We start from the raw sequence: 20,261 nt of genomic DNA on the forward strand, positions 1-20,261 counted from the left end.
CTGAAGCTGCATCACTAACTTCCTAGCACAGTGCTCTAATCACAAGCATTATACAGAGCTCTCTCCAATGCTCATTTGAAACTGCCCCTTGTATTTTGTAGTCATTGGATAAAACAGTTGGAAAGCGGTAGAGGAATGTGTGCCCCATCAGGGGCAAAGGCCCAGGCTAAAACCCAAGACTGCTGTCTTCTAACACAACAGCCATCTCACTTACATACCCTTCAGTTTACTTTTGTCCTCCTGGCCCCACATATCTCCCTCACTTGAATCTCCAGGCCAGATTCAAAATGAGGTCTGGATTGTACCCAACCTGTGGTTAGAGCACTCTGCAGTGAAATCAAAGAGATGGCGGGGGAACACAGAACCCAAGTCTCTGGCTTCCTGCATGAGTGCCCTAACCACTCAGCTACTGGGATTAAAACACAGCATGCAGCTTCTTTGAAATCTAACACCCACTAGTCAAGGGTTTCTGGCCAGCTGAGTGACTTGCATACAGGTATATATCCAGAATGGTCACACATACATAGCCATAGTCTGCCCAGCTAATACATGTGCTCAGTCCATGCATGTATGCTTACATATCCATACTGCAGGGGAAACGGAATTGCTGCCTGTGCATACGTGCCAAAACCACTACTCAAGTGCCTAGAAAACTGCCATCTAGATGCAAAAAGGCAAACACAATTCCATCTGAGTAGTAACTTCAGCTTATGGAATGCTTTGATTAATTTTTTTTTTTTGCACTTTAAGTAGGGACTAGCCTCAAAGACCTCTTACAGAAGAACAAAATGTTACATTTCTAGATCTAGTCCATTTTGCTAGATCTGTGTTTTCCCTCACGTAATCTGATTAAATGCCTCTTTGGGCTCTCAAATATAAATTGAGTTTGACGGCAACATTTGTAGAAATTCTATTTGTGGAGTTTTTGAATAAGCTATGTCTGTTTTCTCCAAAGGCCCAAAAGGGACTCCCTGCTGAACTGCCAATCTGGTGCTTAGTTAGAAAAAAATCAAAGAAAACTATACAATGACAGTTTTGGAGATGGCAGATCACTTTTAAAAATCTCCCCCCGAAAGCACTAGGAGAATTTATTGTGCAATTAGCTAGTTAATTGTGTGATATCAACTTTGCATTTGTGGCCAGTCTTTGCACATGTGTGGAGCTAAATTTATTTTTTAATTTACCAGTTAACTTCATAATATATGTAATGCGTAGCAAAGGCCTTATTTCTTTCTTTCATTTTGATGGCTCGGAAGTTTTGAAGACAAGACCTGTTTTTCTGTTCCCCCTTCTGCTTGCCAATTTTAAGTTTTCCATGTTACACAATCCACCCGATCTTAAGGAGGGCTAGACATAAAAAAACAAAACTACCTACAAACATTTGTATATTAAAAAGAAATACTGAAAGATTTTTTTTTTAGATAAATTTGTCACAAACTCAGATTTCCAAATCCTAAGGGTACATACAGATGTTTGGAGAGGTTACGGGGAGGTTAGATAGCATGAAAAACGGCTGCCCAATCTACCATGAGGTTCAGACAGAAGTGAAAATTTTCACCCAATATGCCCACAGAAAGCAGTTTATAGCTGTAATCAAACACATGTGCATAGCTGCAGACAGCTTAAAAAATGGCCAGTCAGGTGAAAATCTGACCCCTCATTGCATGAAGTATCAGATAAAGGCATTTCAAAATGTAACATCTCTTGTAACTTGTGTCTGCAGAGCTCCCAGCTTATTGCCGTTTTCAGAATGGGAGGAGGGAAAAGGAGCAGTCTGGAGGTTTTTCAGCCCTCCCTGGAGGGTGGAATAGGTGAATTGGAGCCCCCCTCCTGAGGTAGGGGGCTCCAATTCACCACCCCACCCTCCAGCACCAGCTGGGGAGCCCCAAGAATGAGCTCCCTCCACTACCTTTCCCCCTCCCGTCCATACTGCAAACAGTGAGCACCGGCAGAGAGTCTGGCTGTTGCTATGGGAACCTGGCTGCAGGCTCCCAGCCAACAGCTAGATTCCCTTCCGCCCTGGAGCCAACAGTGAACTAACTTCTGTTTGGTCTGGGGTAACACTAACTCAGACCGCTTTGCAGAAGTCATTCCGAGCCAAAAATAACCCCTGGTCCTGAGGGAGAGAACACTTCCATCCCAAGGTCCACTGATTCTGCCAAGCCCTCCTGGAACCCACCAACCATTTCACAGACCCCACTCACCGCTCTGATTCCCCAAGCCCCCCACCCCCGAGGAAACTACACTGGCTCCCCCCCTGAATTTCCCCCACCCTCCCTCATGGACCCCACTTGCCCCTCCAATCTCCTCAAACTCCACCCCATCCCAACCTTCCTTCAATCAGGTGGCCATTTTTGATTTTATCTAACCTCCCTGAATGTCTGTCTATACATACCCCAAGAGGTAATTTCCATGTGGCTAAAAAAGGTACCAGAAGCCAAATCCCCCAAAATATTAAAACAGACATACTCTAGAAATTTCAGTAAATGAAATACCAAGGTATTTGAAAAGTCATTCATACTGACACATTGTTATTTACTATTTTTAAACATAAGGCTAGCAGTCAGCACCAAGAATTGCTGCTGTCCTTGTTTCTTCATATATAAACCAGTCTGCATCTCCCTGAATACAGTGGTAGAATAAAAACAAAAGACTCTCTCAGTAAAAGGAAAATATTTTGAGCAGTATAATTTTAATGGGAGGAAAATTAAAAGTGGACCAATCTATCGTAAGATATTTTAGGGTTTAGGCTCAAAAATAAATTTGTTTCCATTACATTATAACTCCTTCTATCCTATTTACTCTAAATACTTCTAGCATTGTGGGTCTCCGATCTTGTTTAGGCCCTCAAACAGTATCACAATACAGTAAAAGCTCTGTTATCCCGCACAAGTGGGGAATGGGGGGTGATGGTAATCTAAACATGCTGGGTATCTGAGGAAGGGATTTTTGGTTGGATGCGGAGCAGAGGGTGGTGGCAGGCACATGTGGAGCAGTGGCACTGCACGGTGGTGGGTGGCAGCTGCTACCGCTGCGTGCAAGTTTCCCCCCTTCCCCCACATCCGGTTAGCGGAGTGCACCAGTTACTAAGACAGCTTTTACTGTACGTAAGAATAAAAATGAAAAATCTGCTTTTGAGAGCAGAAGAACCTGAAGCTTATGGCACTGATCTTTGTACATTACTCAAAAAACTTGATTTTTAAAAGTAAAAAACAGTAGATTAGTTTGATGTAGATGCTCTGCAAATAACAAGTAATCAGTTTTGTTTTGTTTTTAAATTGTACTTAACAGCAGTGAGAAATGTATCCTTTTTATTTATAAGTAGCCAATGACCTGGTCATACAAAAAGTTAATATTGCAAACAAACTGTTTAGGCGATAAGAATGACCCTCAGGGGAGGCAAAGATAGCTCTAAACCACATTTATGTTTCCTGAGATCTTGGAGCTGCTTTAGGGATCAAACAAAAGACTACAACAAGGGTAAAGAACCATTGTTGACTCTTTGCTTGACATATTTCAAGTTACACTAGGGAAAAAAGCACTTTTTTAGCTTATAGTCAAAGCTACCTTTTTGTGCTGCTTCTCTACAAAAAATGATCACCTTTGCTACTCTGCTGAGTCTTCCACAAAACATTCTTCTGAAGAATAAGAACAAATCTCATGTTCCACTGAGTGCATCTGATCATGCAGAAAAGGGGCAAGAACATATGGCATAATTTAGGGTTGTTGGTTGTAGTCATGTTGGTCTAAAATTGTTCTTTGCAAGCTTTCAGTCACAAACACTCTTCTTCAGGCATAGGGAGAGTCTGAAAAGGGGTGTTTATGCTCGAAAGCTTGTAAAGAACAATTTTTTTTTCCAGCTATTTAGTTGGTCTGATAAAAGATATCACATCTACCCAAACAACCTTGTCTACCTATAGCATAATTTGGTATTCTTAGTTGACATTTACCATGAGAGAGGCCTTGCTGTTCTCCATCTTTTAATTTAACTAAGAAACACTCAATAGATCCATCTCCTACTTCATTTTGGATCTCAAAACAAATGCATGTATTTTTAATGTATGAAGCAGCACCTCTTCCTTTTTTCCCACGCCTATCCTTCTTAAACAGGCTATACCCACCCATACCCATATTCTTGTGAACTATACCAGCAGTTCTCAATAAAAACTGGTTTCCACTGTGTCCAGTTCTTTCTGCTTCTTCCCCATACTTCCTGCATTAATTTATAGGCATTTAAAATGATTAGCAGATTACTTCACTACTTCTGTTCTTACCTTATTAAATTTTACCATACATCTTCCTGTTCCTAGGCCATTATCCAGGTCAGCCTTCTTGTTACTTACTTGTGGGCTTTTGTAATCAAGCCCTGTTAAACCAGCAGTTTGCTTTTCCTAACAACATATTGTAAAATACTGCTAATAACAGTAACAAAAATCCAATCCAACCCATAAATTAAGTCTAGATTTGTAAAATATAAATGGTAAGGCAGTAGTGTAGAGTAGAGCTGTGCGATGCTTTGGTTGCTGATTTGATTTGGAAGAGATTCGGCCTGAATCTGTAGCCAAATCTCCAAATCTGAATCGATTCAGGAGATCCATTAATCTCTCTGAATCAAATCGGAAGCCTCCGAATCAATTCAGAGATTCGACTATTCAACCACAGACACAGCTTTATATATTTTTCTACATACCTTAAGGTACCAGGCACAGATCATGAACACTGAGATGGTAGGGCAGATGTAGTGCCCCATGGGAGCTCAGGGGAGCCCCCCACGTGCTCAGTGGTGGAGCGCATGGGGGACCTCCCCACCCCCCAGCTTGGCGACTGGTGCCTCCTGGGTCTGGGGGGGCACCTGGGGTCCCCCTGCAGCCAATTGCTGAGCCATGGGGGGGGTGCAGGGGTGCCCCCGGTGCACTCGGCAGTGGACCCTCCTGCTCTCCTGTGGGACACTCCATCTGCCCCACCAGCTCAGAGTTCATGAGCTGTGCCTGGTACCTCAAGGTATGTAGAAAAAAACATATAAAGCTATGTCTATAGCCAAATCGCTGATTCTCCAAGTCAGAATCGAAACTTCAATTCAGATTTGGCTGAATTGAATAGGGCAGTGATCTGAATCAGTGAGTGGAATCACTTTCCCCAAAATCGGGCTGGATCCAAATCTAAATAGAATATTGCCTGCTTCCCACACCCCTAGTGTAGAGATGCAGTTGTGTACCCATGGCAAAGTGTAAGCTGCAACTTCTGGTTGCTGCCACTAGTGTGAATATGAACATGTGGCTGCCAACAGCAGCCATCTTTTTGTTACCCCGCTGTCTCCCCAATCAGTGCCTATGGCAGTTGCTCCAACCCACCTTCCCTGCCTCCCTCACCCTTGTTACACCACCGTGCTAAGATCCTTCAAGCAGAGTCATGTCTTCCTCTATGTCTGAACAGCAGCTGCCTTAATATGGCCTTGATTCTACTTGGGGTTTTCACTTAGTAGAAAGCGAATGCATGTAGATATAGATATAAACACAGGGTGAAGGAATACTGTAAGCTAAAAGGGTATACAACCATGTAGAAGGTATATGATACATATAAATTAAAAGATAGTATACATGATGTCCTAGATCTTTTTGACAGTTCTTCTCATGAGTTAAGGAGACAACTTATGACAACTTAGAAGCAGACAGGCAAATGACATGATGGTACTGAAGTAATCAACCAGTTATTTCTTTAAATAAATACTTCCCTTCACTGCAATAAAGACCTTTTTGTCACGTTTCAAATATGATGTTTGCTAGTGAGATCACCGAGTACAATTAATTAGCACAAATATTCCTACTCAAAAACACATTGCTAAATTAAAGGGAATTTCAGAATCCTTCAGCTGATGTCATCATCACTAAGGGGTCAGCATTTGCTGTAGATTTAAAATGACATTCTGAACCTATTCAGGGACTTAACCTTGGTGTTTATTTTAAATATGTAAATGTCATTTTTTATTTATTCCTCTTTACTTAACAATGCAGAACACATTACAAAGAAACATAAAAGAAATGTATTTAATGGATCTCCAACTATATAGGGTGATGACATTCTCATTTTTAATAAAGGAAAGAAAGTCAGCTCCAGTTTTGAACTTAGCAAATTAAATTAGCTGTTCATTTTTGGTTCATATCCTCAGATTCATTTTAAGGCTGTTCTAAGTTTCATACAGAGTGCACAGTGTCTAAGACATATGATTTGCCTTGATATTAAAAAGTTACTTGCATAAAAAATGGGAAAACTGCTTTTTGATTAAAAAGCAAGATCAGAGAAAGGAAGACTATTGAAAATATGTTCCTTTTCTGAATCCATGCTAGAAGGGATATAATCTTGAAACAGAGGTGAAAAAATATGGTAGAAGAAAAAGCCAGACAATAGGCTTTGTATTTCAAAAGGAGCCCAAATCAAAGGTAATAAAAGAGCATCAGATTATTTTTCTCTCTGAATTATGTGCAACTGAATCATAACAATAATAAATGATTTTAATTCAATATTGTTTTTCCGTTCAGTGCTTTAGTAAAATAAAATTATTGTAAGGCACCATTTTATATTTCACTAAAAGTAAATTGTATTAATATTTTCATTAGAAATATAAGTTACTATGAGATGGAAGAGATTTACCTTAGAAAGATAAAGCCACAGACTGCTCTAAAACTGCTTTCTGATGTGTGGCTTGCTTAGAATAAATCTGGATATCAGTATTTGAAGATGTCATTTGATTGCAGTAAATGTGTTACTCTACTTTACTATAATATTGTGAAATGTATGAACTACTACAGAGTGTCTAGTTCTCAGAAACAGTCACATAATGAGCACATACCTGTGTACAATAAAAATTAAGGGCATCTAAAGGACTCCATCATGATTGGTGGATTTTTCCTTTCACTTATACAAATGAGATTAAAATGACTGCAGGACTTAAAATGACATTCAACTTATTATTACATTTATACTATAATTATGCACTGGTTAGCACACTGTATATACAAGTGACTTTTTTTTTCTTTATGTGGTTCCATTCTTCTTAAAAGCACCTTAAAATGGAATAATCTATATAAAAACAAACTTAATAAATAATAACCATTGCCTCAAAAGCCAAAGATCCAAAAATGTAAAAGAAGAAAGTTTGGCTACAGAAGCACATAACAACATTTTAAAAAGTAATTAATACATGTTTTTCAGCAGATTAGAAAAAGCACTGCCTTCCTCAGAAGGATATTATGCAATGATCTGGCTAAAATACGGAACAGTCCACTGCTTGAATTACTTGGATTTCTTTATTTCTAGTTTTAATTACAACTGCAATAATACCAATGATTTGTGGATAAAATTTACAGTAAAGAAGTCATTCAGACCATGCCCTAACTTTAAAAGAAAAAGCACTATACAGAGAAATTATGGTAGTGATATAAGGCTGTCATCACATGCATTCATGAAAGTTAATCAGAAACAAAGACTAACCCCCAACATTCTCAACATATCACCTCACTTTATAAAGAGAATAAAATTCTTAATACTGGCAGCAACAAAGCATTGTGCACACCTGTGAATGTGTGCACGCGTGTGTACACACACAGAATACTTTCACCTTCCTCTTTCCACACTACATTCTGGGTTAATCACTTCCAGCACTGCAATTAGTACAGGCAGCAGTAAGAGAAACTTAGAGCTCTTCTATCTTCTCTGCCTGAAATATTACAGTGAATGACATTTCTAGGTGCTACTGCACTTCGAATAAATTAATCAGTAGCTAATAATTGGTATAAAATCTAATGTAGTGAAAGAATTGCCTGCTGGATTAAACACTGAAAATTGAGGGAAAAATCTAATTTCACTTTACATGCCCAAATGGCATAAACGCAGCTACATAATTGCTGCTTTGGGCAGTCTTTATGCTTAAGTATTTTATATACATCATTCTCTACAGAGGGCTTCAGCCTATTAACCAGTCTTTCTTACCTGGCCCTCATCATCAATACTTTGCCACAAACGGATTAATTTTGGCTTTGTAAAAGTACACAATCCATGTTAATTTTACATTTTGGTGTTGTTATTTCTGTTTCTATAATATAGCATATTGAAGACAGTAATAACATAACGTATAGACTAAAATATTTAAGGAGATTTTAAACTTGTATTATTAAGCTATCAAACTGCAATAAATCCCATCACTGGTTTGGGTATTTTAATGTATAGATAACTAGCTTTTAATGAGTTATTGCATTTGATATACTACTAAAAATAATGTTTTTGTCTATTTCCTTTTTATATTGGTAGAAAAGATCTGAATAAATATTTCTGCAAACAAGAGAGACATATACACTTGTGTTATGATCTACAAGAAAAGATGTATAGATTTCTGGACCCTACAAACCCCAAGAGATGGTGGCTACTCAGTGAGAAAACCTACCCTGGAGGAAGGCCAAGAAAGAAAGGGGGGGCAGGGGGGAAATATGCCGCTCTGCAGTAGGATGTTCCAGAGTTGCTTGTGGCATAACAGTCATTGTACAGAAAATGAGCTCTTCCTCTCCCCACCCTGATATATGTCAAATCTCTTTGCTGGGTTATACTATGAGCTTTAGTTTGTAATAACCTCTTTTCTCTGGGTGGCCCCAAGGGTGGAGGTAAATTTAGATTAAAACCCTGTTGTCACAAACTACAGATAATTCATCTTGTTGGTAAAATATCCTTTACTAAAGGTAGGTCCATGCTGCAGTCACAGCTGTAACTGTGGGTTGAATAGACATATACGTAAGCTAGCTTTAAACTAGCTTGCTCAGGTACTGCTAGTAGTGTAGCCACAGCAGTATAAGTATCAGTGCCAGCTGCATTTATTTACCAAGCTCCTCAGGCAGGTTTTGACATCCACACTGAGACCACAGCTACAGTACCCAAGCTATTCAGTTTAAAGCTAGCTCTACCATGTCTATACAAGTGACAGTCACAACACGGACTAACTAGGTTCAGTTAAATCTAAGCAGTTCCTCAGTCCACTTTTTCAGGAAAACTCCGACAGAAGTACTTGATATGAAACACAGAAATCTTAACACCTCTTTCTTTCTTTTAGTCAGCAGGTAGATACAAGTTCCTGAACAAAGGTAAATCTAGACTATTAATTCCCAACAAATGTGAAGTACTCTTCCTGAGAGGATGATTGGCCTTCACATCATTAAGTGTTGGCATTTAGGTTATGAGATTTATACTGTCCATCTTTCTTTAATGCAAGTCAACTTCAGGCCCCTTCCCTCGTTATTAGTATTAATTCTATTTTTGTTTGCGCATTATCAATACCTCAGCTTCCTCCTGATATTCCTAATTTTTCTCATATTTGGTGCAAAATACTATCCCTTGATTCATAGGCATAACTGCCACTGACTTTGCTACATACTAGTGAAAGCATAAATTTAGCTTCTGATCTCATGTAAACTAGTTTCAGACCATAAAACTACATTGATTTTAATGGAGTTACTTTTGAATAACAATGCAAGTAATGATAAATTGAAACCCTCTTCTCTACACTTCTTTATTTCTTTAAGACTGTATTTTCTGCCTTTTTTAAATATACCTCTCACGCGGATTACAGTTTTGCTCATGATTTTTCAGTCTATTTTTCCTCATATTCCAGAGATACCATTCAGACCTTCAAACCTTGCTTACTCAAGACTATTAAAAAGATTAAGACTTAATTTGGTGAAGCAGCATCTACATAAATAGCAAACCTAACTGTCTATCCAGGAAGAACCAGGAAAGGTTATTACTGTTTAATTAAAACACAAGTGATCAGATCTGATCAAGTTTAGCTTTTAAACGATATCTATCTATCTATCTTTCATAACATATACACACGCGTACACATTTATAATCTTAAAAGAAAAATCTATTTTTAAAGATTTTTATTGTATCCATGTACTATGAAAATAATTAAGTAACTTCTGTTGAAATCATAAACATTTCTGAGTACAACTTCCAAGTTCCAAATATGATAATACAGTTCTGGAAGTTTTTATTTTTTTCCTATTTGGAAATGTGATCACAGTATTCAAGTAGATGCATATGTTCCAAAATACTTTCTATCTTTTATGTGCATATATCCAATCATTCAAGGAGCAGTCTTAAAATCTGACATTTTCATTTATCACACTGATATTTTTTGAGGAACAAAAATGCAATTGTGGATCACTAAACATTCAATATCAATGGATGTCAACATTGCAGCATGAGATTCTATATGTAATGTTACTAAGCTTTAATAAAATAACCTGTTGAATGTTGACAAGTATATGAAATCTAATTCCTAAAAAGAAGGACAAAATTTTACACATCTTCTTGTTTGATACCAAGAGTATTCAGAAACTGCAGCTAGGATTAATGCAATAAATATTTTACTTACACTGAATTCACAGAAATCAATACTATCAAGACTTTTACTTCTATGTATTCTCCCTTTTATTCTTCTCAGAGAAGGCTTTCCTTGACTTACGCTACAAGAAGCACCGTTGGGATTTTCAGATGGTGGAGTTACCCTGCCAAATAAAGATAAATTTATAAAGATAAAGAAGACAAATCTCAAACACTTTTGTTTAAAGCCAAATATACTCTAACAAACAAAAAAACTATTAGTCTAAATAAGTGATTAACTTCACTTAGAAGCCAAGTTTTCATTCAACAAGCACCAAGTATGCTGTCAGTGCTAAACAAATGAATCATTAGTGCTTTTAGATACCAAAATGATGCAGTGGGATAGAAAAGCATAAGATAAATAGAACAATTGTTTTTATAAAATATTGTTAAAAAACTATGTGGAATTTCCTTCTTTGCCATTTGTGTACAATATTCAGCCCTTTCATACAAAGGCAGTGACCAAATTGGGAAGTCATTTAATGGCAGTATGTTTTGTGAATGTAGCTAGTTTCCACATTGTTCTAATACTGTTCGAAACAAAATCATACTAAATTATAGAGATAATAAGTTATGGAACTCCACTTCCTTGCAAAAAAGCCAATACTGGGTTGTATTAACAAGAGTGTCCCTTGCAAATTAAGTTAAGTGATTATTCCATTTTGTTAGGCACTGATGATGTCTCACCTGGATTAGTGTCCAGTTTTAGGCCCCACACTTCAAGAAAGGTGTGGACAGATTGGAAAGAGACCAGTAGACAGGTACAAAAATAACAAGAGGTCTGGAAAACATGACTTGTGAGGAAAGAGCTGAAAAAGCAGGAGTATTTAGCCTGGGGTACAGAAGACTGAGGAGGGAATTGATAATAGTTTTTAAATACCTGTAGGGCAGTTATAAGAAGGGTGAAGATAGAAGGTTCTCTAGCATAAAGGACTAGGAACAATGGCCTCAAATGGCAGTAGAGGAAATTTAAGTTTGATTAGAAGGAACTTTATTACTATGAGGGTGATTAAGCATTGGAGCAGGCTACCTAGAGTAGTTGTGGAATCTAGAGAAGTTGTGGGGCCAGCATGGGGCTGGCCCCAGCAGCCTTACCTGGAGTCCTGGGCACCTCTTAGGGTTGCAGCAGCAGCAATTCTGCCACACGGAGCTTGGTTGGCAGCTGGAGCATGGCTCCGGTGGCCTGGCTCCACGTTTGAGTGGTGTGCACTGCCTGCACGTGTGCTGCTCCGCCTTTTTTTTCCCCATGGGTTTTTCTCCCCTGGGTCTCCAGGAGTTAAAAAAACCATGGAAAAAAAGGCAGAGCAGTGCACACACGGGCAGGGTGCCCTTGCAACACAGGGAACATCTAAATTCATGGTATGCGGCACCGTAGACATGTTTGTGGCACCATGTACTACATGGCCACACTCATTCAGTTATTCTGTACATTTAATACCACTTCAATTCATTTAGGTTTTTTTTGCTATACAACTGTTAAGGTGTCAGCTCCGATAAGCACTTAAGGATATGCTGTACATGCTTAACTTTGCTGAAGTTAAAGAGTTCAGTTTAAAGCAGTGGTGCTCAACCTTTTGCCCTGGTGGGCTAGATGAGCCGTGCCTAGTCCATCCATGGGCTGCTGATCTTGATCCTGTGCCTGGGGCAGGTGTAGCAGGTACTATCTGGCTGCATGGATAGAGACAGTCTGACCTTGGGGAGCGGGACGTGGCCTGGCCCCATGGAAGGGAGGGGAGGGAGAAAGGGGGCATATCCAAGCCCCACAGGGGAAGGGTGCATGGACAAGACCCAGCCCAGTCCCACTAAGGAGGAGAAGGGACATGGCCCAGCTCCAAACCAGCCCCACGGTGGGGAGGGGAGGGGTATGGCCCAGCCCTGATCCAGACCCAGGGGGAGGGGACATGACCCAGTCCCACATGGGGAAGGAGGCATCACGCAGCCCTGTGAGGACAGGGGACAAGTGGGCATTGTCCAGCTTCAACCCAGCCCTGCAGGGGGGAGGAGCAGGTTGCAGCCCGGCTCTGACTGACCATGCAGGCCTATGGGTTTGGGAATTTGGCAGGGGGGAGGTGGGCATATTAATGGCCACCACTTCTGTCATGTCCCGAACCATGGCTCTGTAGGCCACATTTGGCCATAGGCCAGAGGTTAAGCACCCATGGTTTAAAGGACTGGCTTTGGGTTTAAACTGGGAGAAAAGATAACAGTTCCTTTCCGTATATCAGTCAAAAAAAGGAGACACTCTATACAGATTGCAGCTGTTCAAAATAGTATTTTCTCCACTGGACTCGCCACTATTTTTTTTTAAACATACACTGTTGCAATTGCCCTTAAAATAGAGTTTTGTGTGTTTTAAGTGAATTTAGGTATTTCTTCCTCAAACTAATTGACTTGTAACTTGTAGCTGTACGAACAGCTAAAATTCCAGTGGAAAAAGTCAATATAGAAATTGGATTTTTTGCACTTCCTGGTCAAGCCTCATTGCAGATTCTTTTATTTTTAATTACATGCGAGTTAAGTGTTTGTGAAAGATGCTACACTGATCACTGCAATCATCTTTTTATCCACAGAAAATTAACCAGAAATGGTAATAGGGCAAGCTCTCCACTTTATCATAATATATTGCCTCAGACCAGCCCCAAAGAGATCAGCTCAAAGGGCAGCTCAGTTCCCAAGCTCATTCAACAAGGGTGCCAGTGGTGGTGCTGAATTTTTCATTTTATGACAGATAGACAGACATGGAGACGGAGAACAGTCTGAAAATTCATACAGCAGATAAAAAGGGTGGAGATCAATTTTTTTTTGCCTCACTTAGTAACCATATGCAAAAGGTGGGTTTTCTAGAATGGTTTAAAGAGAACATTCTACAAACCTTCCAGGAAATTTATTCTCTTCAGTATCTGAGGATAGCAGGGCAAAAAGTGATAACAGGGCATTTCACCTTGACTTAACTTTTGGACTATCACTACCACTTTCATCATCAGTGCTGATCTGCATAGATTCAGGGCAGAATCCTATTTCACTTTACGCTTTTAAATACCTCCCCCTACCTACATGACAGCTATGCATCTGCAAAACTGCAGTATTTGCAACTTGCATGCATTTGGTAACTCAGCTTTGAACACACAAACATCCATACATACACTATGCATGATCAATAGGGCTGAATTCTGGTGTAGTAAATCCTTAAATTGTAGACAGGCAAGAATTCATGACTAACAGATGCTAGACAAAGGAAGAAGAAGACCCTCTCATCTTTGAACCCATTTAGTCTAGTAGTTGAGCACTTGTCTGAGAAGCAAGTTTCCCCACTTCTAAGCTCCACTTCCTTTAGAGGGAGGTTGATCCTGTACCTACTGCAGGAACTTAACTAGGAAGTGGTGCATCTTGGCCAAAACCCTGCTGGAGAGCGAGTTGTTCAATTATTACTTGTCCCAGGGATTCAAAATCCAGCCCCTGATTGTTACTACTATTGGTAAAGCAGCAGTGTGGTGTGATGTTCCTGCTGCTGCTGCTGCATCTGCTCTGGCACAGACACCCTGGGGGCTGTCATTCTGGTGCCCCCTATAATTCAATGCCTCCGGCTGGTGTTCCACTTGCCCACCCCTAGTTACATTACCGATCTCCTGCTTCCTAGCAAAAGAACCTCCAAGCCACAACCTTGTTCAGTCTTGCTAAGCCTTACAATGTTGACATTTATTTTAACACTATAATACTGGAATATTCCAAACTGCCAGTCAAAATTATGTTTAGTGCATGTAGGTGTTTGTAGCCAAAGATGAATATATGAGAGTAGGCTCTCAAAGCGTGTAAATCTGATATTTATCAGAAACTGTTGCCATTGTTATCCAGCTCTGTGTGCAATATCCATAACTGCATCTTCCCAAGGAGATTGACATTAGAACTGTAGGATTCCCACTACTAAAAGAAAAGTGATGATGTCAGTACAACTCAAGTGAACACGATCAGCGTACTGAGTCACAGCAATTTAAAAAAAAAAAAGGAATGAAAGGCTGATACTCACTCCTGCTGAACAGTCTGAGAGGGCCTAACACACACAAGCACTCCACATTAATACCTGTTTTTAAGTGAGGAGTGTGAGGCCCAATTTGATGCTCATAAATAAATGACAAATAACACTGACAAACACTGATCCCTCAGCTGTTGTCCAAGCATCCTTGACACTGAACTTAAAATATAGCTATACCATCAAGAAAAACATGCAAATTGTACCAACATTTTTTGATGATCTGTGATATGAATACATGTCTCAAACTATGCTGAGGTTACTATACGCCTATCAAACAAGCACAATGACATAGTTACAGTCATCAGTTCATAAAGAAAAATTATTGGTTTGATGAATTCTGTTTTTCTGCATAGTTTTGCATGGATAGCTGTTCAGATATTCTTTGTGTATTTTCTTTTATTCATTTGCCTATGATTATAGTTTTATACTTGAGATAAGCAACTAATGTAGAAACTATTCTTTTCCGTGGAACAGCCATAATTTCACTTTCTTCCTTCAATAAAAACTTTACCCTGCAAGGTGCTGAAATAGTTAAAGACAATAGTGTCCTCATTGACTTTATCCTGCCCAGTCCTGAGCGTTCTGGTCTGAATCCAGCAAAGCACTTACGCACATGCTTAACTTTTAAGCATAAAGTAGTTCAGTTGAAGATGTCAATGAAACACCAAAATCCATGTTTTCATACCACATCCCCTATTACTAGTAACCCCAATCTGAAGGGAAAAATGGATTCAGTGAAAGCTGTTAATCTATAATTTACTTAATTCAAAATGTTGTCTATGTTTCTGTAAACTTTCAACTCCTTCAACCAACGACTATATACATATAAAAAGTCTCATATTTATACCACCAGTGGCTCAGACATTAGCATATTAGTCTTTATTTAATAAATAAAAAAGTTATATGCATCACTAACAGTGCTACACCTTGTTCCCTGATGCTGCTCATAAACAGCTCATTTGCAGCATTAAAGTCAAAAGACTTTTTTTAAAATCAGCGGCTCCACTAAAGAAGTAGTGGGCCCAAACAAAGGGCAGTGGGAGTTTGTTTTTCAGCTCTTAGATGACAATTCTTTTCATTAATAACCTTCCTTTTCTCTGTCCTTTGAAAGTTTTTTAGAGTCTGGATAGCAATGTGCCAGTTCGGCAGGAAATTACAGCCTATGTACGTACTTTTTTTTGTTACTTACATTGTTTATTATTTCCTACTTCGCCAAGCTCTCAGCTTGCAAGACTTGAGATTTCAAGAATTATTGATGTTGATATACTGTTCTCAATTCCTCACAGGTCAACAGTTTATTTTTCCTTACATACTATTCTTTAAAATGCTAAAGCAAGCATACCTAACACATGCTGCACTTTTCCAGTAAAAAGAAAAAAAAAAGACCCACTATCAGCTGATGCTGAGAGTAAAAATCCTGGGTTGTCTTACCAAGGTGAAATGCACTAACTATTGTTTCCAAGGTGTGAATACTTCATCCCAAGTTCTTTGATCTGTCCTCTGAAAATAACCCTTGACTAGGCTAGTTGTTAAAATGAAGAATTTGCAATTCCCTAAACTTACAAAATACCTTGTCTCAAATCTGAAACTACCAAATCCAAATGGTGCATATCTGTAACTATTATTCTAAATATAATATACTAGGGAACCCTATTTTACAGACAGTGAATTTTGTACTAATAAGAAGAGCCAAATGATAGCCCTGGAAAGTGAAATTTTCTTTCCACAAAAGAGGTGCAACACAGGCAGCAATACTGCAAGGTACCTACAGAGCCTCAGACCAGCCTGCAAGATGGAAACCTTCTAAGCAGAAAATTTAACCATTTGCTGGCCTTTTTGCCACTTAGTGGCCAAGTCGGGTGGCAGTTTTCAAATATGGATACCTTTCACATAGGAAAAGGACTGAACACATAGAACTCCTTTAATTTAGGCTACTGCACAGTTATCAGATGTTAACAACTTTCAGACACTGGCACCCTCAAAGGGCCAGAAAAGGCAGCTTAGGAAATGCAACCTAAAAGAGCCTCCTGGTTCAGCAAGTCCAATCCCTGATTATTGCTGACATATAAACCTTTCATTAAGTCATCTAGCTCCACCCTAGGACCAGTTACATTTTCCCCACTACAATGCCTACTGGAAGGCCAACCTAGAAAATTCACTCTTCTTCTTGTGAGAAACTTGCATCTAAATTTCCAACTTAAATTTATTCAAGGCTAGTTTACACTCATTTGCTCTCAGAAGTGAAACTCTCTATAGCTTATTACCAACCACAGAAGATAGACAGCATCCACCTTTTTTGCCCTGATTCTGTAGCTGTGCTTTTTGTGTTTTCCAAACAGAATTTACATTTCTTATGGGCAGGCAGAAGGAAATTATAGTGGCAGATGTTCTGTAAAGAAATAAACAATTGCTGCTACCTTTTCATTTTCATTCAGTAGGATTCAGGTGGATTATCTCCACCAGCAAAAGATAAGTATTTTAAACCTTTTTTTTTATTAAATAATTTATTTTGCTTGCACTTCAGTATGTACTAACATACCAAACAACTCAGGAATATAGTAACACAAGCAAGAATACTGAAACTCATTTTTCAAAACTTAAAGAACATGCAACCATTCAGTCATTCAAAAAGTAACAGCTAATTTAATTTGTACATTATTGTTCTTATAGCAGGTCAGAGATTATAGATGATATAATAACTGCATTTACTTTTGCTTTGCACTTCGATAATATTACGATGCTCTTTGATAATAAAGAAATTAGCATACTAATTAAAAAACAAACAAACTTCTTTGTTTCATGTATGATTTGGTAAAAACTAAACTAAATTCAGAGTAAAAAATACCCCTTAAGCAGTCTTTTAAATGCATCAGAAAGGACTATTTCACTCACAGGTAAACATTCTATCCATACAGACACTGTTATGTTGACGCTACCCAAGCTCCCAACCCAAAGTTGATATCTGTAGTAAGTGATTCACTGATAGGAAAATTACTCTTTGAGACACTAATCTAAAGGATAGAAAATGCATGAATTTACATAATTGGCACAGATTCCTCTGCAGAAAAAGCATGCTATTTTTGTCTGATCTTTAGACCTATACCACCAACCTGACTGCTCATATAATATGGCACTGGGTGTAATGTGAACACCGAGGCAAGAGGCGCTGCAGATGCAAATGGATTCCATGAATATAGCATATTTTTCCCTCAGACATTTGTGAATCATTTAAGATCCACTCTATTGTCTTAACTATTCCTCACAAAGCAGAGAAATCTGGCTATACAGTTGGAAAATGTAGGCCTGATCCAACTTTTAATGAAGTCAATGGACTTCATGAACTTCAGAGGACGCTGGATCAGGACCATTCAAAGTGACTTTTAAAAAACATATTCAGGGTTCCTCTGTAATACGTGAACACAGGATCAGATTCCAAGAAAATTCAAAAACAGAAGAAAAGTCAATATTTGAGCTACATTATAATTATTTTTTTAAAGAAGTAATATATTCTTATACACATTGCTGCTTAAGATGCACAAGGAGTACACTGAAAGGAATACATTATTGAGAGAATAGTGGAGGTGGTGGCATGTTATGGTTCTGACAATGTCAAAACCAAATACTTGGCACTTATACAGTACAAAAGTGGGTTTTCTGAATTTAACCAAAGTTATCCATATGAAAGAATATTTTTGTAATGGAAAATATTTTGTGCATTTTTGTATGCTTCAGTTAATTTAATTTGGAAATTACCATATTTCTGTTTTTTAAATCATGTTGCTTTCTACAAATGATATAATAAGATTTAATAATGACAGAAAGCTTAATGGTTGCACATATGAAAGTATAGTTATGCAACTAACAAACCTGGATGGCATCCAAAAATACTAAAATGTAAAAATAGTTTTTTCTTCAGTTTTACATATCCTGAAACATACAAGAAAAAGACAAACTCTGGAAGAAATATAGTAAATGGCAGATCTACAGCAATTTTATTCTGCTTCTCTAAAGTATGTCCATGATGTTATGTTGTCTGTTCTGGATGAGTGTGTAACAATAATACACACACACACACACACACACACACAGATAGATAGATAGCTAGATAGATAGATAAAAATCAAGGCCAAGCCAAGACAGCCTATTTGCCAACTGTGACAAGATGCTGTTCCTGAAAACAGATAATTTTAGAGTCAGCTTCTTTTTTTAACAGCATGTCCAATCACTTCTTTCTCTGACACTTTGCACTCTTCCACTGTGACCATGGCCACAGTGACAGACAATCATATGACCACTACTGCTTAAGTGTCATTCTCCATGTCCTGTAAACATTTTCCCCCACTGTACAAATGCAATAGAAAATCCTGATACTTTCCCCAGAATATTTATCTTTGTAGCCACATGACTTTTCCTCCTTAATATTATTTGTTCTGACAATGACATGTGTCCGTCCTACTGCTTGAATCAAACTGACAGCAGTCCCTTCCAAGTCAAAAAGAGTGACTGGGCAGTGCAACACCATCTGTTGCTTGATGCCCTTGCCCACATTTTACAAAGTGACACTTCACAGTATATTTTCCATAACATGGTGTTTGATTCCTCCAGAAATCAGTTCAGCTCACTGATCAGAAAACCACAAATGCCACGAGGTGCACAGAAAGGATTTTTTTTTTTTTTTAACTAAAAAAAATGTATCGGAGCCACATATTGGATCTTCCTTTTTGGAGATATAGTGCCAAGTCAATTGTGGCTTTAAATGTATGAGTATGAGATAGGTATAGGAGCATGTGGGTGAGCTAGATATTCAAGAGTATGAAATAGATGTCCAAGTATGAGCGATACAGATCTCATACTCTGATATATGAGATAGTTATCAGAGTATGAGATGGATAGATGGATAGAGAGATTAGAGTATGAGAGAGAGAGAGATACCAGAGTATGCCAAATACACACACACACACACATACCTGAGTGTGAGATTAAGATGTATCCATCTGGCACTAGGATCTCTCTCCCACACTCATCTATCCGAGTGTGAGAGACAGAGGAAACAGTATGAGATGGCCATGTGAGTAGGGCAGAGACATCTCATCCTCACAGAGGGGAGTCCCAGGCGGACCCCCGAGTCCGAGGCAGCCGCGGGAGGTGCGAGCCCGCGCAGCGGGGCAGGAGCCAGCTCGCCCCGCCCGTGGCGGAAGGCGCTGCCATGATCTCCGGGACCCGCGCTGGCCGGCCCGGCGGTGCCCGCGATGCCGCAGGCGGCGGCGGCGGCGGCACTGGACAGCTCCCTCCCGCGCCCGCCGCCATGGCCCTGCGGCAGCGCAGCCGGCCCCCGCAGCGCCCCGCGCCTACTCACCACAGCTTCCGCTTGAGGGGCATGAGGCTGCCGCGGTTGGAGGCGGTCACCCCGATGGCCATCTGCAAGACCGTCAGGTATTTCTGGTACTTCATTTTGCCGTCGCCCCCCCGGTCCCTGCCTCGTCCCCGCCGCCGCCACCGACAGAGTCTCTCCAGCCGCTGCATGCAACCATCCGATGGTGATTCCCAGGCATCTGCCGGCCCTGCCTCGCGCCTGCCGCTCTCCCCCGCCTGCCGCCGCTCCTGCTCCTGCTCCTCCTCCTCCGCCGCCGCCGCCGCCTGCTCCGCGCTCCCCCGGCTCACGCCGCCTCCGCCTCCGCCTCCCGCGCTGCCCCCCGCTGACGCGGCCTCCTCTGCCCCCGCGCGCGGGGCATCTCCCGCCCGCGCCGCCGCCGCCACGGCCCCCTCCCCGGCCCTCCGCTCCGCTCCGCTCCCGCCGCGCCGTGGG

At 40.0% G+C, this 20,261-nt stretch overlaps 1 protein-coding gene across 5 annotated transcripts in view; it reads right to left on the reverse strand.

Moving 5' to 3' along the window:
- Window positions 1-20,015, reverse strand: part of TJP1 (tight junction protein 1) — a 279,289-nt gene extending 259,274 nt beyond the window's left edge. Inside the window, exons 1-2 of one of the 5 annotated variants that reach the window (XM_090028261.1) lie at window positions 19,812-20,015; window positions 10,418-10,550 (exon numbers count right to left, since the gene is read on the reverse strand). In XM_090028261.1, coding sequence (XP_089884387.1) covers window positions 10,418-10,550; window positions 19,812-19,978 — 300 coding nt within the window. In that variant the 5' untranslated portion in view covers window positions 19,979-20,015. The remainder of the gene's footprint in view (window positions 1-10,417; window positions 10,551-19,811) is intronic. The other 4 variants (XM_090028262.1, XM_090028260.1, XM_090028264.1 and 1 more) reach the window with 4 other exon arrangements.
- Window positions 20,016-20,261: the final 246 nt, after the last annotated feature.

The sequence above is a fragment of the Crocodylus siamensis genome, chromosome 15, assembly GCF_052110815.1.
Source record: "Crocodylus siamensis isolate JL-2025a chromosome 15, ASM5211081v1, whole genome shotgun sequence".
Taxonomy (NCBI): Eukaryota; Metazoa; Chordata; order Crocodylia; family Crocodylidae; genus Crocodylus; species Crocodylus siamensis.